Source organism: Sturnus vulgaris, chromosome 1 (genome assembly GCF_052056855.1).
Source record: "Sturnus vulgaris isolate bStuVul1 chromosome 1, bStuVul1.hap1, whole genome shotgun sequence".
Classification (NCBI taxonomy): domain Eukaryota; kingdom Metazoa; phylum Chordata; class Aves; order Passeriformes; family Sturnidae; genus Sturnus; species Sturnus vulgaris.
Genome location: NC_142243.1, coordinates 42,307,818 through 42,333,949, shown reverse-complemented (window position 1 = coordinate 42,333,949; position 26,132 = coordinate 42,307,818). Strand labels below are relative to the sequence as shown.

At 37.5% G+C, this 26,132-nt stretch overlaps 1 protein-coding gene across 2 annotated transcripts in view; it reads left to right on the top strand.

Annotated features, from left to right (window-relative positions):
• OSBPL10 (oxysterol binding protein like 10) overlaps positions 1 to 26,132 on the top strand; it is a 113,037-nt gene that overhangs the window by 45,715 nt on the left and 41,190 nt on the right. The window contains exon 5 of one of the 2 annotated variants that reach the window (XM_014884054.2): positions 18,266 to 18,476. The exons of the other annotated variant lie outside the window; for it this stretch is intronic. Within the exon in view, the coding sequence (XP_014739540.2) occupies positions 18,266 to 18,476 (211 nt within the window). The remainder of the gene's footprint in view (positions 1 to 18,265; positions 18,477 to 26,132) is intronic. 2 annotated transcript variants of the gene reach the window in all.

Sequence of the window (26,132 nt, the reverse complement as noted above, 5' to 3'; positions counted from 1 at the left end):
CTGTTAGATTCCTCTCTTGTTAAATTTATCAATAAAGAGGTATGTCCAGAGTCCTCACAAAAGTGTGCTTAAATCTATTCTAGTCCTCTTTTTTATCTGAAACAATGAAAAATAGGAGCTAAAAGTACAGTGAGAGAGAGAGAGAGAATTAATCCTTCCCTCAACACCCAAATCTTTGCTTTTTATTTGAAATTTGTTTAGTATGATCTGGATGAAGAGAAGACACTGCAAAAGGATTATAGATCAATGCCAGTTTTCTCCTGATTGAATGATGCCATTGAAACTTCGACATGCAAATAAGTTTTTAAAAATTATTCTATAAATAGGACTGCATTAGCTAATTTTGCACCTTACAAATACAGTAGTTGAGTCAATGGAAAAAGGTTGATCTGCTTCTGGAAAATGAGAGGAAGCATGCAATGGTATGGTATGGTATGGTATGGTATGGTATGGTATGGTATGGTATGGTATGGTATGGTATGGTATGGTATGGTATGGTATGGTAGTGCTACTGTGTTATATTTGAGATCTTTGAAAAACAGTAATACTGCAAAAAGGGTCATCCTTCACTTGGCACATGTGGTGTTTGCTGGCTTGGACAATGTTCCCGAGAAAGTGTTGAACTTGAAATTGCTACTCAATTCTGAGTTTCCTTGGTCTGGCCATATTATTCAGAAAAAAGTGAGGTTTGTCTCCATGTTGCAAATAGGGGAGACTATACTCCTATATTTTATATAGTGCTAGGTGTTTGGTAATACTTGATTGTTCTTTTCCCTCTCTTTTCACTTCATAATAAGAATAAACAACACAGTAAGAATAAATAAAGTTTCCTCCTGTGGTTTGTTCTGGTGAATTTTGTTTTATTTTTAATGGGCTCGAGAATTTAAGCATGAAACTAATTGTAGCTAAGAGATCTATTTAGCACGAAACTGACATGCAAAATCATATAAATGTAGTAAATACAACTTTCTAGGTCTGCAGAATGACACATGTAATAAGTGTTTCTGTTGTGACATTGAAATTTCACCTTTTTTTTCCAAATTTTGGTAAGTTAAAATTGAGCATAAGTATAGAGCTTTTGACTGTTATAAAAATTTTATGTTTTAATACTTGACCTACTTTTTTATAGTGTTCAGTTGAAAAGGTGCTCAGGAGCATTACTTTTCATCGTAGTTTAATTTTTTATGCTGTTTAATATTGTTCTCTTAAATCAGATTTTTGCTTATATTAACTTGGTGTTAATAGTGCACTCCACACTGATTTATGGAATGTTACATTAAAACTAAAATTAACCGTACATTAACTTGTGAAAAATTATCTGCATCGTGTTGCACTTTATGCAGAATTATTAGAGATCCTACCTCATTATTTGGACCGTAACTTAGCATTAAAGTGGTACTTTAAGCTAATTTTTTAGTAAGTGATTTTATGGCAACCTAAGTCTCTGTGGTCTTGACATTTAATTCTGTTTTTAAAACTGTGCATATTATTATCCTGTTAGAAATTTATGTTAAGAGTTATGCTTTCAGATTTCTTTACTGTAGGTGGTTAAAATCAACTGGAAGGTTAAGCCAAGTGGCCACAGCACAGTTCATATTCAATTTTAGCTGTCACTGAATGAAATAATAGTGACAGAATGGTCAGAATGGTGTTTATTTGAGCTGAGAGTGTCTGACTCTTGTACAACCTCTGCCAGTGTTATTACTATTGTTGTTAAAGAACCAAGAAAGAACCAGGTGTGTGAAGATTTTGTAGTAGTTTATATTAATTATTTACAGACACTTAGAGAAATAAAACTAAAAGAAGTCCAGAGAAATATTTCTTCCCACAGTTTAAAAAAGCCAGTGAAGGGTTTTCAGATCACTTTGAAATATGTTTGCTACAACTTTTGATACCCTGATTAGACATCTGCATGGGTTTCTGAACATTTGGTACAGGGGGATCCAGATTTCACGAGGCCTCTACCAGTGCAACATCTCTTTTATGTGCCAGTGGGCAGTTCTATAACTTGGAAAGGACTGCTTTTTGGTAAGATATCAGTCCTGCTTCTTGCACATCCTTTTCCATATTTAAACAGGTACTGTTTGATTCCTCCAGGAATTATGTAGTTAAGTAATAGTTCTTTGCTTCCTTCCTTACAATATGGGGAAGTCTAGGACTTGGACCCATGGCTTCATGGAGTGAGGTTTAACAGCAATCTTGTGAGGCTACAATTGTCCAATTCTATGTGGTTACTGGGAGAAAGAGATGATTCTAAACCACTTTGGAGGATTTTTCGAGTGAGAAGAGAATGTCTTTAGGTCACTGTAATATTTGGATAGCAAAGTTAGGAGCTGTGACTCGCTAGCAAAAAAGGGATGCTGTTGTCTATGGAGAAGTGTTTGTTGGGTCACAGAATTACAGTGCTGCACAAGCAGCATTGTGGGTTACAAAGGAGATGGGCTACTTAAACCACTTGGGGAAACATTTAGACTTGAAGGACTTTTAGGTGTGTGAACTTTATGTGAAGACATACACTAAGCTGCCTGTTGATGTAAAAGCTTTGTAGTAAATGTTTAAGCTGGTAATGGGGGAAATCTTGATGGTTTTTGACCTATGCCAGATTTTACTTTGCAGCTTTGAAAAAAATCAGGTTTTGCTTTTTATTTCAATTTCTTTTGTCCTTTTGTTTCTCTGAAAGTATGTACGTGGAAAGGTCAATGGATAAGGGCTAATGTGAGTCCTAGCAAAAAGAGTGCTGTAGCTCCAGATATTTGGCATAGTGTTGAGGTTCTGTGGGTTGTGCAATAAGAGCACATTAAAAAAAATGGATTCAGCTCCTTGAACAGGACATCATGCTTAAACGGTGTGAAGTATGTACAAAGTATGTTAACAATTTAAGTGTTTTTGAAAGTATATGTCTAATTTTGTGTAAAATTACTGTGTATAAGTGGGGAAAATGCTGTTTCATTGCTTTCACTGTCAGTTCTCACCTTGATTTTGGAGTGCAGGAAGGTGAGAGCTGCTTTGTAACAAGATGACCTTTAGGTCTGCATGAGTATTAAATCAAATATTTGCTTTTAGAAGATGAAAATGATCTCATATTCACCTAAGGTATGGAGGTAGGATGGTGAACTGTGCTAACTTCAATCTTTCTGGCCTAGTAATGTGGGTGCTTTTATTGGGGGAGAGCTGATAACCATGGACTACAGCTACAGTATCATTGCTCAAGTCTGTGAGCATCATATCATTGCTGTGCCTTTGTTAGTCAGGTATATAACTAGTTACCTAAAATCATGTCCGTTTTTCTTTCTAGATATGTTTTAGTATAAAAAGTTTTTTTGTGATGTTTTCTTTGTGGCAGTTTTTGGTTTCTTTTAACTAGAATCTTCCTGCATTTCAAAACTAGTGTAGTAAATACACTCTAGACAGATTTCTCAGTTCATCTCTCATGGATACTGCAGAAAGTGTTTATACTGTTTCAGTTTTGAAATCCAAGTGTCCTGTATTCTGTTCATTTGACGAAATAATACAGTGGTGGCAAGTTTGGGAAAGGAAAGGAGAGAACACAGAGGAGTAGCCTTTGTTAGTTACAGCTCTCCAGTTTTTCCTGGACTTGTATTAAAAATAACTTCCTTCAATCCCTCACGATACATAAGAAATTAGTAAAGGTTCGTCCTGTTGATCATCTTTTATCGAGTACATCATCATATATACAAGATAAGTAGTCTTTAATTATAGATGGATGCTAATCAGAAAATGAGATATGTGACTGAAGAGGTTACATCCTCATAATACTGCATCTCTATACGGATTGTATGTCTTACACTTCCATTTGTCTGCAAACTCACTGTCAGAAAATTTTCACTTTAATTATCTGGGTGTGAAAAAGGGAAGAATGTCTCCACTCTAAAAGAGGAATGTAAAAGTGCTTGGGGGAAAAAAAAGCCCTCAAACTAAAACCAGCTGTTTCTCAGAAAGCAGTGGTACTTCTTAGCTTGAAGAAAAGTGAAGCAGAAGAAAAGACAGCAGAAACTCTTTGTGTAAGTTTTGTGTCAGTTGAAGTCAATACAAAGTGAATGAGCCCTTAAGCCTTAATTCAGTAGTTGATATTTATTTGGCACAGAACATGATGGTGTAAGTTATACTACAGCTACTATTTAACTGTGCTTGGACACACTTTTCGACTTGAGAAGTGTTGTAATACACATTTGTGTAACAGGTACATTTAACAGCTCAGTTGCAGCTGAGCTGGTTGATACCAAAAGGGTGGCTCCCAGCTGGGTTTTAACAGGAGCCGTTATGATTTGTTTAGAGGCATTAAGTCTGTAGAGGTATAAACCAGTTTCAAACCTAGCGTGAGGTCTAAAAGGGGCAGCTGCGAGTGTTACCTCTCCACTTTCGTCTGAATTGGTGTTGGCCCCTGTTCTAGAAACCTGTGATTCTTCAACAGTGTGAAAATACCGGTGTGAGCACACAGAAATGTTCTTCTGGCTGTACAGCAATATCTGTGTGATTGCCTGCCCTTCATCTCCTTAGAGAGAAAAACAGAATTTAGAGCATGTAGAACAGATGCAGTTATTTCTTGCTTTCTGTGGCAGTTTCTTTGGAAGGTGTTTGTCTTGTCTATAGACGTCTCTTCTGTATCAGCTTATTCTATGTCAAGTTAGTCCTGCTAAGGTCAATAGAAGCATATCTCCTAGGGAGGTAAATGGGGTGCTTAAATCTCTGGCAGTCTCAGTCGAGTACCTCCCAGAGCAGTAAATGCACATGTGCTTATAAAAATTATTCAGTAAGTAGCATTAACTGTCTCACTTTGGGGGATGAGGAGATGGAAATTTTTCTAATAATATTAACCAATTGTTACCATTACATAAACATGAGCTGAGTACTTCTCTGATCTCTGAACCTTTACCTTGTGTTTGCAATATGTTTGAGGTCACTTAAGAGTGCATATAAGTAGCATCTTCCTAAACTACACTTTGTTCTGTGCATTTAATTTTGTATTCATGTAAAGGTTGAGTCATCCTGGGTTCCAGATACCCAGGCAGGGAGAATTAAGGTTGCTATGGGAATCGTAGAGCAAATGTTCTACTGAAATTACAGTTTGTCCATATGAGTTATGTCAAGAATGAACCTGGCTCGTTATTTCTGATATTTCCTTTTACCAGCCCCCCCTTCAAACCTGGAAAATACGAGTTATACAAAAATGACTTTTTTTCAGCCTGTAGTTTAGCAGTGGTTGAGCATGTGCAAAGATGATAATTTTCCATCATTTAATAAATGGCAATTTATAAATTAGGGATAATACAGTATGTCTGACAACTACATTCAGAAATTGCTGCAGCATTCATTTTCTTAAGCAATTGCAGAGAAGCCAAGATTATTCTTTACAATTATTAAAACATTTAATTAAATTTCAAGTAAATGGTAGGTTCCCAAGGGATCCTGAGAGAAGTTACATTTGAAGGGAATTCTGTCTCCAGTTTCTGTGTGCCTTCAAAACTGCCACTTAATTCTGCTTTATGTACAAAATTTAACTGTTCTGTTTTATGTGCATGTATAAAACAGCATAGCGTGTCATACACATACCTGCGTTTTTTGAAAAGTACAGGGTTGTTTTCTTTCACAATTTTAGCACAAATACTGCAGAAATATAAAATCAGAGTTCTCAGTTTGAAAATTAAGCTTTAAAGAGAACATACTTCAGTATTTTCTTGGATGAGGTTACCGCATCTCATGGTCTTGTTTTCAGTGCAGGTTTCTGGGTGGCTGGCTGGTGTAGCAGTGATTTTCACAGCAAACCCTGGACAAGGGTGGCAAGAGGCACCTTCTGTAACTCTCTAATGCAAATTACTGCTTCCAAGGTACATGGGCCATTTTGTTAACCCACATTTATATGCTCTTTTTATTCAATTAAGTAGAAGGTATTTTTGAATGTTTTCGGTGGTAATATATGACAATTTAATGTTAGGTGGCTGCCCAAATTCAAATACTAAGTACAGGAAGTACTTCTATAAATGCCCTCTAGAAGAAAGTAACCATAGAAATGGCTCATATATTTTAAGCATAGCATTAAGTTTGCATTATTATACACTTTTATTGAGGGCTTATGATAATCTTCAACTCCTTGTGTAACACCTAAAGTACTGAATGCTACTCTAAGAAACACAGGAAACATTTTGAGTTTACAACAAACGTGAACAGTAAGCACTGCAGCTCTTAGTTATTTAACAAAGACCTGATCTCTGACAGCTTTTGCTGCATGTTCTTACTGTAATGCTTGTCTTGCAGGTGTTGAATGCTTTGGAAATTGTGCTACATAGGTGCTTTTCAGCAGCTGCTTACCTGCTTCTTGGTTGCAATTCTGACTTTTAGCAGTATGCTTTTAAAATATGGATAATAAGATGATGGCTAGCAACATCGCATCCAACAAGCAAACCTGAACTACATCTGCCCAAATCTGACATATGCTTTAAAGTAGCATTTTATTATAGGTACTAGATGCATATTTGTCACTGATGAATTATTTTTAATTTTTATTATGGTTCATGCAATTCTCTCTTCCCTGTGCCACTTTCTAGGAAGCATTGTCATACATTTTTACACATACATAGCATATTTTTCTGGTGGTATCTCCTGTGTTTTAGGATTACTGCTTACAGTTTTTCTCCAAGAACCTCAGTTATCCAATTGCAGTTTTATTGATAGGTCTAGGCTGGCAGAAACAAAACAGTTGGATTTTTGGAAAAGTTGCTATATAAAGGTGCTTCAGCCATATTCCAGTGTGTCACAAAATGGCTACTCAAAACTATGGTAGTGTATGTTGAATCACTTCAGTGCAGTAAAGTTAATGATGTCCACTTAAACCAGCTGACAGTCAGCTTTTGTACATGGGGAGAAGTCAAAGGGATGGATTTGGAATGCTTTGTCACAAGTTATAGAGGTGCACTCTGTGGAATACTCAGGTAAGATTAGATAGCTTTGATGATGACAGCTCACTGACTTCTCAGAAAACATGAGGTGATGGGGAAGTAATATCTAAACGTGAGAGTTTTTTAAAATGACAGAAACAAAATTCAGTTTTATGCTTGGACTCTGTAAGTTAAGTGGCTAATTGGGAGGGGAGGTGAAAGGATCTATAAGCAGTCTTGGGAAAGCGAAGAAGAACTGGGACTTTCCATTAGAAGTTTGCATACTGTATGGGATATTGGACTTCTCTGAGTGGCAGTATGTATGTTTGTATATTCCCAGGTGGAATGAAATAATAATTTTGTAAGATTCAGTGTTACTTTTTCCAGCACCAGATATTCTGACAGAAACCACTGCATCCTTGAAATTACTCATGTTGAAATGTATAATTTATGTTCAACATCACCTTTTCTCTTCTGAAAACTAATTTCATTCAAAGTCCGAACCCCACCTTTTATCAATTGTGTCCTATGTTGCAGTAAACTGATACAATTTTCCTGTGATTTCTGATGTTGACCTATTGGCTAGCAGCAACATTTTAGGAGCTCTTTGGAATGCTTGAAATTCACAAATGAGCCTAAATTCCTGATAATCAAAATATGCTTTCCAGATCAGGGCTATAGCTGTTGACTTCAGCAAAATGATCATTCTGAAGAAGATAAGAAAAACTCCTACTCAGAAGAGCCCACCAAATAACATCTGCTTATGAGTAACGTTTAATGACTAAAAATAATGACTTTGCGAGGTAATTTTTATAGTAAAATTGCATAAGAATGATTTCCCACAAAGTTCTTTTTATAAACTGCTCTCAATACTGTATTCTGTGGTTTAAAATAGCATAGAGTGCTTCCTGCTTGGCTTGATGGCAGCCAGCTGCCATCCAAGATTTACTTGAATTTGTACACTCCTTCCTTTTGCTTCTCTAATTTTTTTTTATTATGGATCTCTGAAAACAACTTGGGGTGGGGGAAACAACCTTGGGAGCTGCTTTTTCTCTTCCCTGTGATTTTTTTCCTTGCAATCCTAACTCTCTGCTCCCATTGAGTTGTGTTTGACAGTAAATGCAAAGTCTCGATAGATGGCTATTAATAGGATATGGTTCATAGAAAATACTCAAGAAAAGGGATCACGGCAAGGGAACCCAGCACTTAGTAGTTGTTTTTGTACAAAATGTCATGTGTTACCCCGGTATATGGAGTATTCACAGGGAGCTCTAACATAACAGGCAAAAGAGGAAAACTGTCGTGTCTCCTGCAACAAGCCCTGATTCCCCAACACCTCCCTCCACTGGCAAAGTTACCAGTGCTAGGTTGATACTGATAATTTTGCAGAAAACTAGCTTACTCACTCTTATTTGTGGGAAAACTCAGTGCTCATTGATACAATTTGCCTGAATCACATACTTTCACTTGTGTGTTTCTTATGACAACCAGCTCTTTCTAAAAAGATTTCACTTCTTAGCTTGTGACTTCTGAAAGTGGCTCCATGAAATACTCATGGACACCTGACACTATCAGAGGAGTTTTATTCTTCTCTAGTGTTTTAATACTTTGGTTTGTTGGTAAATCTTCCTCTTCCACAGGGAAAGCAACATGAAGTTGATGTTGTTTTGTGAGGAAGAAGTGTTCTCCTTCATATTTAGGCAGCAAGAAGATATTCTCAGAATAATTAAAAGATTTTGGGAGAACGACAGGAAAAGCTTTCCTCCCATTTTTCCCCCTCCTGTATAATATGAAGCCACTCACGGAAAGCTGAATATACATCAGAGTATTGATTAAGACTAAAAACATTCTCTAGTTTAGAAAATCCAAGAAGTCTGTCTACTTAAATATTTGCTGGCAAAATCTGAATTTTTTTGTCCTAGTCTGTCTGCATGGCCATAAGGTCTTTTCCTCATCCCTGCCCCCAGTTGCTTTTCTATCATTCAGTAGCTCATTTCTCAGGTGAGGAGGACAGATTGAATACAGTGAGCATGCATTTAACCTTATGTCTGGGGTTGTCATGTGTGGTAAGGAGGTAGCAAAGGGATTCTATTTGTTTTGACTTGACATAGGTGGACTGTTTTGCTGAGATTTCTGGAGGCATTCTCAGGGATCCAGCCAAAACTGCTATGATACTCGTTACTGACCCTTTGTGTTACGAGGGCTGTGAAGCTCTCTCTGGTGTCTCTCTGCTTCCCACATATAAGGAGTGTACTTCTTTAGAAACTCAGAATGCTCAGATTGTCCTTGGGAGTGTTTTGCATCCAAATAAAGTGTCTTTATGAAGTCTCAGAGAACACTGACAACTACAGATATCATATACTTTTTGGTGTTTGGAGATAGATCTGTTAAACGTATCCTATCTTTCATTCCTCTGAACAGAATGATACTTCTGTAAAACAGGTAGTTAAGTTAGGTCAGCTCTCTTTCTTGCTGAGCTTCTGCCTACTTTAAAGAGGGAGGAAGAGAGAAACTTCCTCTCATACACCTGAGCTGCAACCAACTGAGAATTTCTTGGGAGCGTAGATTAATTTTTCCTCCTCTGCCACTGCATGGAATGTTTAAGGCTTCCAAACTATTCAGCAAAAAAGACCTGTGTCCCCCTTTTCCTCTCTCCCCCAAATCTAGTAACTTCATGGACTAAAGCAATAGTATTCAGACCTACAAAATAGGAAGTCTTACTGTTGTAGGTGTGCAGCTAATAACAAGGGAGCTTGCAGGTGTGATTAATAAGCTACTGGTTATTAGGCCAATGAGAAGATGTCTGTAGTTCATCAAATGATTAATGAATGTTGTCTGTGCAAAATAGAATTATATTGTAAGGATATGCAGTAAGTGTCCAAGTTGCAGATAGAAAATAGGAATCGAATATGTAAAAAAGGAGCATAGTTTCATGTTTAGTATCTGAAAAAATTAACTAGCCAATTCAAAATTTTCATGACAGAAGTAAATAAGAGCTGCTCTCTGGAGAGTAAACCCTGTGCTGAGGTGTGTGGAGAGCTCGTAGCCCCAGGAGGTGCTGATGCAACCAGTGGGACAGCAGCAGATTGGTAAGAGTAGCTGAGAACCGGAAACAATTGAGCCAGCCTGCCTTCTCCACTCCCTGGTTTTCTCGTTGTCTTAGACTTGGCTTTTAGACTCAATCCTGATGCCATTTGGTGTTTGCTCTATAAGGTTTTCCTCACAAGGATCCACCCTGTGGAGAGCATGGTGAGAAGCTGAGCACAAAAAGCCAAAACAAAACCCTAAAGGAAATAATGTTTTGTTAGCTGAGACAATGAAGATATGTAGCAACTGACTTTTCAGTTTTTCCTGTAACAGAGATTGTGTGTTCCTGATTAGGGAAAAAGACAACAAAATAACAGATGGGGGTGGAGAGAGCTTGTTTTCATTCTCCTTTGAGGGAAAAATTGAATTGTGAAAGCAGAGGCAAGGACTGAAGCGAAGAAGAAATGCTCCCTGGTGATTATCTTCCATCCTGATTGTCAGAGGTACAGTTCTGTTTGTTCCGTCACTTTTTGTGTCTCTGTCTGCAAATTACGTGCCAAATGAAAATTAACTTGCTTCTTTGAAGCTTTGTTGATGGGATGTATGTGTCTGAGCCTTAATAACTATTATATAACAAGTCATTACAATTTTAGTGTTCATTGTTTGTTTCGTTAAAATAATTGAGGTCAAGCTGGCTGCTACCCTGAGGTGATGATAATGGAGAATTTTGCGCTTATTCCTGGTAATGGGAGGGAAGCAGTAATCAGGAAAGGACAGCTGATACGGATCTTATTATCTGGTTTCATCTTTCCAAGACGCTTTCAAAGTCTCTCACTTGATGTTCTAGGATCCTTCCTTAAAACCTTTTCATTAGCATAGTAATGTTCATAGAGACTACTCCAGATTGAAGCTTTGTGGGTAGAATTCTTCCCGGTTTACAATATAAGGAGGTTCTTTTTGATCTGAAGGTCAGGTTTTATTGCAAGCAAAGTGTACAGATATGTTACCAGTGGTCATCTGGTCTTGTACGTGTTTCTACGCTTGACGCTTTAAAAGCTGAAGTGCAAACTCATCTTGATAAGAGATTTCTGTTAGCTATTGGAGTAATTCCAGCAGCAATCTCTATTCTTAGTTATATATTAAGCTGTAATTTTGGCTTCCTAGCTTGCATGCTATAGATGGAATCCCATTGAAAGATGTGACTTTACTGAAGAAAAGAGTGAAGTCTGTAAATCCTCGTCAGAAAATTTCTTTTGTCAAGTAGTAAGATGAACATAGCAAGTAACCTTGAGTACTCTGAGAATGTTTTTCAGTGGTTAAGTCAAGGCAGAAATTCAGTTGCTCCGCAGTGGTTATGCGTAACTCAAAAACCAGTGCATTAAATAATTAAAAAAACCAAACAACATTCACTTTTACTGCATTTGTGCAAGTTACCTTCTTTGGCCAGACATCTCAATTGGTGAGGTATACTTTCTGAGCTGATGATTAACAGTAGTCTTCTTGTATGTGTGTTGATGCTCTTTCCTTTTTCAGAATAAATAGTGGAAAGTGGGCAAGTTTAATGGAAATAGTGTTGGATTTGTGAATATGAGCTGTATTGGTAGGTAGCGTGTCCAATTAGTGACTGTGTGATTGCTTTAGTGACACTGGAGTTCCAGGTATCAGTATCTTACATTTTGATATATTCTTGATAGATGTATGTGTATATATATATACACACATATATTCTACTTATACTGTCTGTTTTAACTTTTGATTTTTACAATATGACAGTTTGTGGTGTTGATGAAATACAGGTCAAGATTGCAAGAGGAGCCCTTGCTCAAGGTCAGAATTGATGACTGGATTAAGTTCATGTGACAGCACAATGTATCACATTTAGAGTGACTTAGAAGGTGTTTATTTCTTGTGTGTGGACTCTTCTGTTCTTCATTTGCTTTTAAGAAAAAAGGTGTTTTCTATTAAATAAAAGAAAAGAATCCAAACTCCTGTGAAATATGTGTGTTTAACAATGGTTAGATGTCCTGACTCACACATCACTTGTGACTTGTTCTAGAATAGTTTGAAAAGCTGGTCTCACCTCCTGTCCTTTCCCAATGTTTTCTGAAAAGTTATTTTTCTGGTACTGTTTTCTAAAAAGCAAATAACTAGTATTTCCAGAATGGCTGTGTGTGCATGCATGTGTCAGACAGAGAGAGACAGAGAGAGACTGTGTTTTCATATTAGAAAAACTCACCCCAAATGAAGATCCGACCGATCGAATCCTGCCAAAAAAAGAGTGCAGCAGCAAACTGGCTATTTCCTGGTCTTTAAAAGCAATAAACTTCTCATAAGGACAGCTTGACTTAGAGTTTTAAGGAAGTGGTGCATGTTGCATTTCTATTACTATTTAAGTGTCTAAAGATTTTTCCACACAACTGTTTATTTTTACAGATGCTCTATTTTTGTATAAGCTCTTTTTGTGGTGTTGTTTATTTTCCCGTGTTTTTAATGACTGTTTTCAGCTTGCATGCAGTCAATAATGGAAAGGATTTAAAAATAAAAATCACTGCATTAAATCTTTCAGAGGAATTGCCTACAGATAAGTCGTCAGGCCACGTGCTGCTGGTGATGGTGCGCAGAGATTATTACAGTAGAGAAAAAGATTTATTAACTGATGGAGCAGAATGTCTCATGAATGATTTCTAGCATGTCACAGAGGAGCTTGATGAAACATAATTTCTGTGTTTTTTCAGTTCTAAAAGAACATTTTCTTTTTTCTCTGGAGTGTTTTGGATTTTTCCTCATGCATGGGTAGGCATATCTTAATACTGACTATGAAAGGATTCAATTATGTTATCAAGACTATTTAAACAACATTTAAACTAAATTTAAACTAAAATTGAAATTGCTTATAGGGTTGGATTGTAGCTGGCACAGTCTGAAGAATCTCTCTCATGTTTTATATACTAGAAGGAGGGTAGGATGATCTGAAGTATTTAAATCATTTAAGTACAAAGACAAGATTGGTGATGCTTGTTTTCTTGGCCAGCTCCATGTGGCCCCTGTGAGGGAGAGTGTCTGCTTGCCCTCTGAGGTAATATGGCTGATGTCATTCTTCCTTTGCTTTGAGGAACCTGAAGTCACTGTCCTGGGAGGTGCCCCTGTGGCTGCTGGGGATTGAGAAGTTTTACAGATGGCATGACGCTGGTGTTTGCTTTAGGTTGTTGCAATGTGCTTTGTTAATTGGGCAAAATTATGTAGGATCAATAATTTTAGAAAGAAAGATGTTCTGATAATACACATCTGTCCATTGTCAATATGACAGACTTATGCCTTAAGTTAGTCTTGGAATCTGGATAACAAAAGCATTTAAAATAAAATAATGTCAAAAGCAATGATATGCTCTTACATTCAGGTGTGGCTATTTAGTTTTCTTCCTTTGAAGTTTCTATTTATTTTTGTTGTCGGATGGGAGGAAAAGTCTTGAATAGAGATTATTTATTATTATACTTAATAATTTGGAATCTCTCCCTTTCTCTTTCTAGTTTCAGAAACAAATTGAAACCTTAAATCAAAAATGGCATTCAGATTTTATACTATGATTTCTCTGTGTGGGAAAGATTAATGTATTATTTGTATTTTAACAAAATGTTGAATTCCTGTATTTTTTCTTTTGGCAGGGAAAATAGCACATCGATTTTTCATTTTTACTTCATAAATTAATTTTTAATAACTAATTTTAGCTTATTTACCGCATGAAAGAATGTTCTTTCATCTTACTATGTCTGAAGTAAATTTCTTTGGAAACCTAGGGTATCTCATGGCTTTTTCTGCTTATCTTCCACATACTGTGGAAATAACCCTGAGAATTAGTCATTTGTACTTACCATTTGTTTGGATTCTTGTCGCATAAGGTCTCTTGTATCATGGTTGGCTATGTGCTCACAACAGGAGGTGCAGTTCCAGCTGTGAAGGAGTAGGCAGCAGTTGCTGTGGCTGGGGTAGGTAGGGGAAGCAACCACACAGATTAAGATCATCCCTGGAGAGGAGGGAACAGGAAGCAACAAAAGCTGTGGATTTTCTGTTTTGGAGCAAGTGGTAGGGAGGAGATGACCTAGAGAGGAAAACATCACAGATGTTTCCTGTTGCATTCTGATATTCGTGAGAGGATCATTGGATGGCATGTTTCTTTGAGTGTAGTGTTATTCAGGAGAATTGTATTGGCTTTGCATGGCAAGGCTTTGGCACGAGAAGGGCCACAGCCATGGCTTCTGTGAGAAGCTGCCAGAAGTTTCCCCATGTCCAACAGAGCCAAGGCCAGCTGGCTCCAGGATGGACCCCCAGTTGGCCAAGTCCGTCACCCATGGTGGTAGAGCTCCTGGGATAACAGATTTAAGAAAGGGGCAAAAACTGCTGCTCAACAGCAGCCAGAGAAGAGAGGAGTGAGAATATGTGAGAGAAGCAACTGCAGACACCAAGGCCAGGGGCGAAGGAGAGGAAGCTGGTGCTCCACGTACTGGAGCAGGGATTTCCCTGCAGCCCATGGTGAAGCAGGATCACTCTCTGTGGTCCATGGTGAGCAGAGATCCACGTGCAGCCTGTGGAGCACCCTGCCAGAGTAGGTGGATGCCTGGAGGAGCTGTGACTCTGACACAGGTTTGCTGACAGGACCTGTGCTGGAGCAGTTCATGGAGGATTGTTTGCCATGGGAGGACCCCATGCTGGATCAGGCAAAGAGAGTGAGGATGGAGTGGCAGAGACAATGTGTCACGAACAGGTATAACTCCCCCTAACTGTCCCCCTGTGCTGCTCTGGGAAGGAGGTAGTGAAACTGGGAATTAAGTTAAGCCTGGGAAGAAGGGAGGGGTGGGGGAGAAGTAAGATTTGGTTTTATTTTTTGTTACCTTACTCTGATTGATACTAATTACACTGATTTCCCTGAGTCAAGTCTGTTTTACCTGTGATAGTAATTGAGTGACCTCCCTGTCCTTATCTGGACCCCCCAAACTTTTTGTTGTTCAGCCAAGGAGGGAAAGTGGTAGGCACTGGGTAACCAGCCAAAGTCAGTCCACTACAAGAACACAGGCAATACCTGAGAGTTTCTGACAGGCTAAAAGGTCTGAATCTCCTTCATGCTTCAGGAGCAGCTGTTAATAGGGAGCACATGTCATCTGCTTGTTCTCCTGCATCAGGCAGAAGATGGAGAAAGAAGCAGACCATGCATTTGAGCTAGTGTCTTCCTAGGATGAAGCTTGAGGCTTCCTCTTCCTGAACATTTTGCAATTAAGTAAATGCAGGCCGAATAATGCTAGATATTTGCACACATGTAATTCCTTTTAATACATGAAGTCCTGATGGTTCTTTCAGTATTTTTATTGTACGTCTATCATAAAGTTATATTTTTGAAGTTTCAGTGCATTTCTGAGAATGTGCAGTTGTTTTGTGATATTATGAGAAGAATATATAGGTGAAGAGGAGGTGTCAAATCCAAAACAAGAGTGGGAAGAGAAATGGGTTAATATTTGGTGAGGAGACAGGGGCAAATAGCATTTGTTGTTGTTGTTACAAATAGAGAACTACTACTTTGAGCTGTTTGTATTTGCAAACTGGAAGGATGGAGAATTGTAAGGTGGCAAAATAATCCCATGTAAGAGCAAAGTAATTCAAAATTAGGCAAGTTATTTCTCTTTGGAAAAGGAAAGTTAAAAACGTCCCTTTCTCAAAATCAAAGCTTTTCATTCTGGTTTTGAAATGAGCTTAAAGTGCTAGTAAGTCAAGCATTTTGCCTCTCCTCTCCTGGGAAAAAGCAAAAAACAGACCCACCAGTAAGACAGAGGATGATTCTATAACTACATGACTTCGTGGCTGTCTTGTTAAGGGTTAATGCGTTTAAAGAGTTTAATCTTGTATATTTTGGTGTTTTTGTGTTAGCTCCTCCTTGATTTACTCTCTGTAGAACAACTACACTTCAGCTCTTTCTTCTGAAATCTTTTTTAAAGATCTTTAAAAAAATCGGCAAACATAAAAACAATTAGTTATTTCAATAATCTGTGTAACTTCCTTGTCCATTTTGCCATAGAGTTGATCTGTCACTTTAGAGTAGGGGAGGTTCTTCTTTGTTCTGGGCATTCAGCACCTTAAAGAGTGTGGTTTTGATCAATATTTGAGCAGTAAATGCTCAGCAAGTTCTAATACTTTGAATCCTACACAGAGGTTGCAGTTTCAGATGTCTTCTGCTATGTCAGGTCTGTAGACCAGCTGCTGGTATCACAACTATAACATGAAACTAGGTAGCAGGGAAAAGATGAATCAATGGGCTGCTTTAAAGCTATCTTAGCTCAGCTGGAAAACAGTAAGACTTGGACCAACACCTTGTTTTGGATAAGGTAGAATAAATAATTGATTTTATTGAAAATTCTCCTAATCTAGGAAAAATACAACTGAGAAAAGCCTGTAAAGTTTCGGGCTGGGTGATAGCTACAAACATTCAGTTAATTTTCCAAATGTTTTCTAAACTCCCTGATGAGTTTATCTTATGCTCCTGTCTTATCTGCAAAAGAATATACTCCTTTATTAAGGGGGAGGGGAAAATGAAAATGTTTGAAGTTTTCAAAGTTTTGCTTTTAGTTTTATTTTTGATTTTATTTTTTATGGAAGCAGATCTTGAATTTGTAAAGTGTTTCCAAAAAAGGAAAAAAAAATTAAAAAAAATAGGAAAACTAGTCACTTGGAAATGAAAATAGAACATTTCTGTCACTGTGAAGTATGAGAAAGTCAAGTTTTCAATTTCACACTCTTATGCAGGATGGGAAAAGGAGAGAAGCAGTTTTCCATACAATTATATTGTTCAGTCTTCCAGGGAGATGGTCATATTTTTTCTCCTGGCTATTCCTTCTGTTTGCCTTCTTGTGTTCTTTGCATGAAGGAGGAATACTTGCCTAAGTGTGTGTCTGTGGTATTTTTTTTTATTTTATTTGTTTAATCTTTGAAGCAGCCACCTTGTCCGTGCTGTGGAGCTCAGGTTCATGCTGTGTGATTTCTGAAAGCAGAGCATTGCCTGGGATTGATTCTGTGGTTCCTTAAAGCTGCATATTGGAGGGGTCTGTGTCACCTTCTGACTGGTCTTGTTTTCTGCAAAAGGGAATTAAAATCGTCTGTGGCTTTTACTGAAGTTTTGGCCTCTGTTTTAAATGTTGATTATTAAAATGTCATGTTAACCTTCAGCAAGGCATTTGGCTAAATTTACAAACTGCAGCAACAGCTTCTTTTGTAATTCTAGTCTTTTTTTTTTGCAAGAGTGGTTATTTGCATCTTTGAGTTCAGTTTCCTTTCTAGCTTTTCAGTGCACTCAACATACATTTTTTAATCAGTCAATTTACACTAGCATAGGAAGGCTGCAGGAAGCACACAATACTTGAAAATATGATAATGATAATTAAAAAGTCATTAAGTTCATAATACATTTTTACAGTACAGTAGTGTGGACAAATGGAGCTTGAATCTTTGTTTATTATGATGTCTTCAGACATATTTTTCTGAAAGCTTTGGATGCTTCAAGTGTTAACCTGTAAGTTTTTGCAGTAAGTTTTTTGCAAGGTAAGTGTAAGAGGCTTGCCATGTGCATTTATGACTTCCTACAGGCTGTAAAAATGGAGAGAGAAATTTTGAACATCTCCTTTTTCTTTTGGCTTTAGGATTTTGAAAGCTTCCCAATTTGCTTAAAGAGCAGCCTGCTCAAATGCTGTTTTTACCTGCTATTCAAGCACCCGTTTTGTCTTCATCTGGATGGTCCAAATCTAGAAACAGGTTAACTTTCTGCCTGGCAGCTGGTATTCATATTGGATATGAAATAAGTTGCTTCCTATACTAATGTCTGTAAACTTAAAAAATACTGCATTTTGTAATAACAGTTTCTTAGTGATGCTCGAGAAATGGATAATACCCATTCTTAAACTGTGATGAGATACTTTATGTAGGAAAGGAGGGACAGTGTAGCTTCCTTGGGTGTCTCATATCACATACAAAAACAAGAAAATTGAAGCCTAAATTAATAATGGAGAAGGAAGTAGAATTTTCATACTTTTCCTTACAAAGACTTTCAGAAAGTATGAGTCACTATTAAACCTATTGTGAACCTACTATTTTAAGAGACTATTTTCTCTAACATAGTCTTGACATTTTTACAGGCCTTTGGTAGTCTCAAGCCCTTCGTTTTTGTAGGTGAGTATGTGGTATGTTTGGATCAGAACATTAACATCCATTTGTGGTAGTTCTTCACATTTAGTCACGATTTCAATCCATAAGAATCTAACAGTTACATAGTGATATTTCCTATGACAGCAGATGTTTTTTGACCTTTATAGATCATGAGCCAAGCTGAAGGACAACAGAAGAATCTTGTACAAGCCATTGAAGCTCTCCCAAATTCTGGACCCCTTACTGCCTTGGATCAGGACTTGCTACTTTTAAAAGCTACCTCTGCTGCCACCCTGAGCTGCCTTGGAGAATGCCTGAGTCTACTACAGCAAAGCATGCATCAAGTGGGCCAACAGCATAGCAGGACACTGTCATCAGGTGAGCACAAGCTCCCTTGGGTGTTGTTTCATGTGCATTGTGTGTTTTATTATGATATGAAGCAGGCAAAATTAACCATTCTCAGAGAGGCAAGTTGGGGTGAGCAGGTTGTGAGCTTCTGCAGTCTCAAGCACTGTAATGCTCTACTTAATAAAAGGATGCAAAATGTATTGCAATCAGAAGAGGGGAGGAAAAGAGGTGGTCCTGAGTCTTCTCAGAGAAATCCAGTCCTGAAGACAGCAACACAAAAAATATGGGGCATGGAGAAGAGGTATATATATATATCTACATTTTTGATGTTAATGGCAGTGCAGAACCAGCTTGGTTGTTTTGGTTTGCTCCCCTTCCTGTTCTTGTTAATTAGATTTCAATCTCAATACAGATTTGTTTGATAAAAATAATGCTATGCAGTGCTACAGTGAAAATAATTTTTCTAGTTTTCTGCATGGAAGGATGCTGCTGAGGTGGATTCATTTCAGTCTGTGGTTTTCTTTGAGTCTGGAAAGAGTTCTCCATGCTTTAAAGAAAAAATAAAATTTTGCAGCAAGTTTTATGAGCCTAAAATGTCAGTGTGATACTACATTGAGCTCTGCAGGCATGAGCTTTTCAGTCCCCATGTACCTCAGTTTTTCCAGTTCAACCAGTTCTGGATTTATCCATAATATTGGAATTTGGACCTTGGGTTTCTGGAAGGGTGATTAGCGTTTTCCCATGCATAAACTGCACTGCCAAGTCTTAAGAACAAGAGCAAGTGTTCATCTAAGAAGCAGCAGCAGAAGAACTCTGGATATGGGGTGCCTTTTTGTATTTTCTTTGGGTGCTTCCACAGCAATTCCCCCCAGCCTACCCTTACTTGCAGTAGGTTCACTACAGGGCAGGATGTGCCCTCAAGGCTGCTGAGGTGGCACGGTGGGACAGCCTCTGAAGCATTCCCATTGTGAGGAGAATAGAAATGTGAGAGGGTTACTTGGGAAACAGGAAGGTGATGTGAATGTGGTTCTTGGAAAAATCCACTATTAAGCCTTTTGACACCTGTCCTATGGTACATGCTGACTTTCCCATATCCAGATTCTGATTGGCTTCATAAAGGAACATGATTTTTAATAAATTGCTATTTTCTTGTGGAAAATGCAAATCCCTCTTGCACTTACATAAGTAGTAAAGTGCATTGAATTAAATTATTTGATATAACTTTATTTCAGAAAAGAATGGTTTGAACCACAGATGAAAAGCATCCTTCGAAGAAAAGTTACTTTCTAGTTTCAAGGTCCCTGAAGGTTGTTTTTCATCTTGATGTGATCTAAGTGAACTGTCAAAAGATAGATGACTTGAGGTGTGAATGTCCTTGAATCTGTGTCCACATAATCTTCTGTTAAATCAGTGTCTTTGTTTTGACTTGATAATGGTTTTTGAGGATCTGTGGGCAAGAAGAGAGAAAAGCAAGCAAAACATCAGTAATTGCTTAAAGGGAATCCTCTTTTTTTTTTTTTTTGAAAGGGAAGTAAAGACTATTAAATACTGAATTATAAAAACTAATAAGTGTTTTTGTTTGTTTTTTTTCCTAAGACTGAAAACTTGCACGAGAATTCTTTCAGGAATCAAAATTGTGTAGCACTGGTTCACTCTGGCATCTTTGGTGTAACTGTGAGATCTTGAATGCAAGCAGTTAATGCTTCAGTGTATGTGTGGGCTTATTCTTTGGTATGGAAGTAAAAAAAAAAAAAACAAACCAAAAAACCCGCTAAACTAAGAAGGGCACTAAAAGCTGCTGAAATATTTAGTTTCTTCTCCCTGCCTGAAATGATTTTTTTTTCCCCTTGGCCTTATTATGCAACACAGTTGCCTGAAAGAACCTGGCCTACAAGTCTTGATTACTGATTTTCCTACACACTTAATCTTTTCCAGGCATACTTTGATAGACTTAGCGTTTCTGCTGAGTCGGTAGAGTTTCAGAGTCATCAAAGCTGCATAAGCTCATACCTATTCAGACTAAAGCCTTTAAGTAATCCCCTAGCAAACTCTAATTCTGAGAGATGATCTAGTTCATTTTGATTGTGTCCTCCAGGTGAATTCTTTTAATTTTATACCCAGCAGGTATAACAGAAGATGACCTTTACTGTCACTGTCAGATGAAAATGACATGTTAGTTTAAAAGCCATGTGCTTCTGTGATAGGAGTTCCCAAACACCTTTCTTGTGAGATGTCATAGCCCTGTGCAGTTTATTGCTGAATGCTTCATCCCAGTGCTGTCTCATCACCTGCTGTGTGGTGTTAATGCTAGTGGGCATTGTGAGGCAGAATGCATAGATAGAGACAAGATAGGAATTTGGTAATTTATTTTCTTACTTCTAGCCTACAGTTCCTGAAAGCAATCCAGTGCAGGCAGGCAACAGTCTTCCTTGTGTGGAGTGTGAGAAATATTCAATTGCTTGGCTTGGGTGACTTGGACCTACCCTTGAGTTTGCTTTCCTTCAGCATCCAAAGCTTTCATTATTATGCCATAAGGAGAGAGAGCTGCCTTAAAAGTAGATATATATCTACTTAATCTGCTTCCTCTCTACCATTCCTTGTGTCCTTGAGGGTCTTTATACCCGATTGTGCAAGTTCTGCTGACTTCCCTGGAGGCCTTGCAGTCTTACTGCCTCTAAAGGAAAGACTTAAAAGTGGCTGAGGGTTTCTGACCTAGTACTTAGGGAATGCTCTCATGAAGATTATAATTAGCCACTATTTTAAATAGACTTACTGACATTTATTGTTGTAAACAAGGAAAAAAGTGTCTTCTTTCTTTTGATGTAAATATTTTTTGTTGCTTTGTTTTCCAGTAATTAGAGTAGAAAGAAATCAGCTTGGTATTCACTTTAGTGGAACCTTGTCCAGAATCTACAATTATGTAGGTCATTACTTAAAATATTTTTATGGCATCCTTTCTAATGGAATAGTTTAAGGATTACATGATTTTTCCGTTTCATGTTTCTCACGCATTGCCTTAGACCTCAAGCCTGCAAGCAGACATGAAGATTAAACTGAAGTCTTCAGTCTTGAAGGCTAGTCAGTAAATTCTTTATTTCCACTCTGAAGCTTCATGGAAAGGTTTTTGTAATTGTCAATTTTCGAAGTACATCAAGAAGAACAAGTGAAGCAAAATCCCGTGTTTCTACTTTTGAGTAAAAATAATTTAAAAAATAATTTCTAGCTGTCATTATTAAAGGTACGTGCATTGATCTAAATTTCTATGATTTTTTTTTCTTTCATTGAGAAATCTGCCAGAGGAAGGGTATTATTAGCTGGAAATGTTGGTTACATGTAGTGTGAGTTGAGGAGGAGAGATTGTATCTCTACAAAATGTGGAGAAGAGACTTTTGTCTTCATTTCTAACTTTAGAAGTTCTAGTGTTATTTTTTTCCAGCTCTGTATACAGCCTTTGGCAGAAGAGTATCTCCAGAGCCTGTTGACTGCAATTGTTAACATTCTTCCCTCCCAGACTGTGAACAGAGCAAACTTGAACGTTTGTTTTAATGTAGCTCTACCAGCGTATGTTGTGTTTTAGGTCTGTTTTTTTTTAAATTTTATTCTAGTGTTTTGGCAGACAGAATCCTCTCTTGTAGTAGCAGCCTGTACAGATCAATCAGTTTTTTTAATCTACATTTCACATTAGCCACTCATTTACTGAATAAAGCATCTTCCTGATAGGAATTCCCTCCTATATTTTTCTGTCTCTCCCTTGCCCACTTTTCAAACTGTAGAATGTTTCATTTTTTAAAATATTTTTTTAAAAACGAAAGCCACACTCATCCTTACTATGGATTTTCTAAAGTTCACTTTAATGTGCAAATGCTGCTGATTTTGGCTCCCATGGAAACAAATGGATTGGAGATGATTCTGGAGTTGGGTACTGGATATACTTGAGCTTTTTATTCTCTATTGCCTCCTTTTTGGAGAAAATAAATGGATAGGAAAGACAAAATCTAGATGCTTTCAATTTGTTGACAAAGGACAGCTAAGAATTCTCTTGCAGCTGAGATGACAAGAAAGAAAAATGAGAAGATAAGTAAGTCCTTATTTGTGCTTAAATGTGTGTGGGCAGAGAAGAGTGAGGAAAGCAGACAGGGGAATACTTATTCTTTGTTACTGGTGTACTTTACTAAAGTTGGCTTGGTCAGTCCGTTCTCCCTTAATTGCACCATCACCAGCCTTGCTTCTGTCAAGAATAACCAGAACAATTTGCTGCTCTGTCTAGAGGCTAATGCATTATTCCTTACATATTCTTCTTTCATTGGAAGATAACATCATTTTCTAGTCCCCACACAACATTAGCAAATACAATCTCATGTGAAAAGCAGAGATGCAGCTGCCATTTGCTGTTGCTGGTTCAGTGTGCTGTGGGGATTCAGCAGAGAAACCAAATTGTCACATCCATCCCTGGCAGGGGAAGGAATCCAAATCTCATGTTGGCTTCTCCTCAAGGCCTACTACTGCACTCTTAGGGGATATTTGTTAGAGTATATTTAAAATATGTCATGAAAGTGTTATCAGTAGATATTAGTTTACGATTGTGCTGGGGAAAAAAGTAGGTTTGTTTTTGTTTTTTTTGTTTTTGTAGTCTCTCAGGCAAGACCAGAGGACTTAAAATTAGAAAGGTTTTTGTTATGGAGTTGAGATAGGTGTTAAGCGTATTTCATGAATCAATTATCATGCAAAAGTGAGTTTGAAGGTACCTCAGGTACCCAGAAAATCAAAACCAACAAAAGAAAATTATCAACATTGCTTAACAGAAAAATCTCCTGTAAACCTTCTCTTTGGAGAAAACTCCTCCCACTCCTGCAGTGTGCACTTGTAGAAGGAATAGATGTTTCTCCTGAGGGCATTTGTGTGGGATACAACCTATTGTGCCCTCTAAAATAGATGTTTGTGAACTGTAGCATTCCTATAGGGAAAGGATAAATAGGTTGTCTGTCTGGATGCTGTACTTTGCCTAGGTACAGGTGTTCTCCGGTGCCTTGTGTGCTGCATGTTCATCACAGTGGAAGCTGGTGTTGAGGGGAAGAGGGAAAGAAGCTATTTTTTGGGTATTTCTATAAGAACTCTTGTTTTGTATATACATATGCTGTGAACTTTCAGAGGAATCAGACTTGGGTTTTCACTTCTGGAGCTACAGAACCAACACCGTGCAGGTAGAAGAGATCTGACAGTTTTACTAGTTGTGTATTTGGTACATCTGATTTTTGCATCTTCATTTACTGCAGAAACAGATGTTTTAATTAGTGTAGTGCTTTGCATAGTCTTAAAGCAAGTAGTAAAGTAGTTATGTAGCTTTCAATACTTTTATATAATTTGTGACTGCCTTTCTGGAGAATTCCTTTAGAGCTCTGAAATGTATCAAAATAGATTAGAATTTACCTTCTGTCAGCTGTCTTTGACTGTGACTGAAAACAGAGAAAAAAATCTGGCTTAAAAAAATCCAAACCAATGACAGCAGTTTCTTCCTATTTGTATCCAACTCAGAAGATAAACTTCCTCATATTATGTTTAATTTATATATATATATTTAAATTCTTTATAAGAACAGGGATTGAACTAGTGATAGAAATTTTTGAGTCCCATAAACTGGCAAAGATGGCAACTCCATTAAAATGGATCAAATGATTTACAGATGGCAGCTCAGTCTGTGGAGAGTGAATTCCAGTAAAACAACTCAATTAGACATGGCACAGACAACAGCTATACAGGCACTATTTTGTGATAAGAGTAATTTGTAGTAGTGCAGATGAGAACATTATGATTGTACTGAAACCACCGCTCCCCGAAAAACTGTCCTGAAAAGTTTTGTAAAACTGATGAGTAATGTAGGAGCCATATTGTTGTGGCCTTTCACTTTCTACATAGAGATTGTGTTCCAGCCTTAGTTGATTTGAAGATAATTTCTGATGAGTTCTCTCATCAGAGATTGCTTTTGCCTGAAACATGAGCTGCTGTGTTAGATATATGGCAAGTCCCTTGGGATGGCATGAGAATGCTGACATCTCAGAGTAAGATTTGTAGATTAAAGATCATCACAGGTTCCCTGATGGCACTTTGAAAGTAGGCAGGAATTTTTTTCAACTTGTTCAGAGAGATACTCTTTATTTGTTTAGATTTCTGTGCTGTGTGACTTACTCTTTCCCAGCATATTTCTCTTCTGCAAAGTAGTAAAATTCCAGATGCACAATTTAACAAAACAATTTTTCACATATGCAGAAGTGTTGAGGAAATGAATGTGCTTTAATATAATTTAGACTGTAACTGTTGGCATCCTGTTGGTGTTGGCTAGGTCATAATGTATTTTTAAGATCTGTTTAAAATTTGATTAGGCTGACAAGATTTGTTGTTTTGTGAGGGTAGCATTGCCCTTGGTACAGGAGAGAAAACATGCTTGCCTAGTTCTAACAGTTTCTATTTCTCTTAGAGACTCTAAAATGTGCAGAGAAATACAAAGGTCTTTTTACAATGTATTTGAACTGAAGAGGAAGACTAATATAATGTCTTTAAAAATATGTTTGTGATGATGAAGTAAATGTTCACACTTAAAAATTTCCCCTGAAGTGAGGTGCTTCTTCATTGTGCTTATTTACATAAACTAGATTAAAAAAAATCAAAAATAAATGTTTACCGTGAAGGCCAAATAGATTCTGCAGAGAGAAAATGGATTGCCCAAGGGAATGATGGGATGACATATTTTTAAAGATTGGCATAAAGAGAAGTCAGTTCAGTTTTTTTTTAGTGTCTGTGTAATAGGAAAGTAGCAGCAGTAATCCATTATTCAGCTTTTTTGACAGAGAAAAACCAAAAAATAGATCAAGATCTGTTATTGCAAAATAATGAAGAGTGAGAAATATAATTTGACAGCAGAGCCACAGAAATGTTCTTCCTTTGGCAAGGGGAATTTTGTGTAATTATATGAAATACACATTTTAAAAAAGAAAAAAAGCTGGATTTTTTCCCCCCGTTGGTTACTCAGATCTTTGAAAATAATTTTACTCTTAACAATTTGTTTATGCTTTCCTCATGCTTTCTTCAGCAAAAGATGGCGCCACAAAAGCACCCTAAGCAAAGCAGATCTGAAGTTGTGCGGTGTCTTCATAACTTAGTGCCATTTTAGATGAGAGGAATGTTCTGTAACTGTTTTGTTTGTTGCATTTGGTAAGAGCTCAGTCAGCTATGGGATTTGTGGCCCATTTTTTAATAATGGAAGTGTTAATGTAATGCTACGCAGCATAGCCTCTCCAGATCTAACCATTTACTTCACTTAGGAGGCAATCTCTGGTAACCCTGGTGATATAGAGAGGAGAAATTGCACATTCTTTAATGTACTTTGTGTTGCTCTGCACCATCTTAAAAATCTGTCAGTGATGAGAGGAGATCCTCCCTGTGGCACTAATTGTATATTCATATATAAGTTATGGTAATGACTGAGGAGCTGTGATTCTCTTATCCATATCTCTACATTTTATGGAAGCGTGTAATTAATAACTGAAATTTTAAGTCCCGTGCTGAGGGCTACTGATTTGACTGTTGAGACTATGTTTTAGAGCAGTTAGGGAGGAACAACTGTGTACTTGCCTTAGCTGATCATACTTTCTGTCATGGCATCCTTAAATACCCATCCAGGAAATCAAGTAC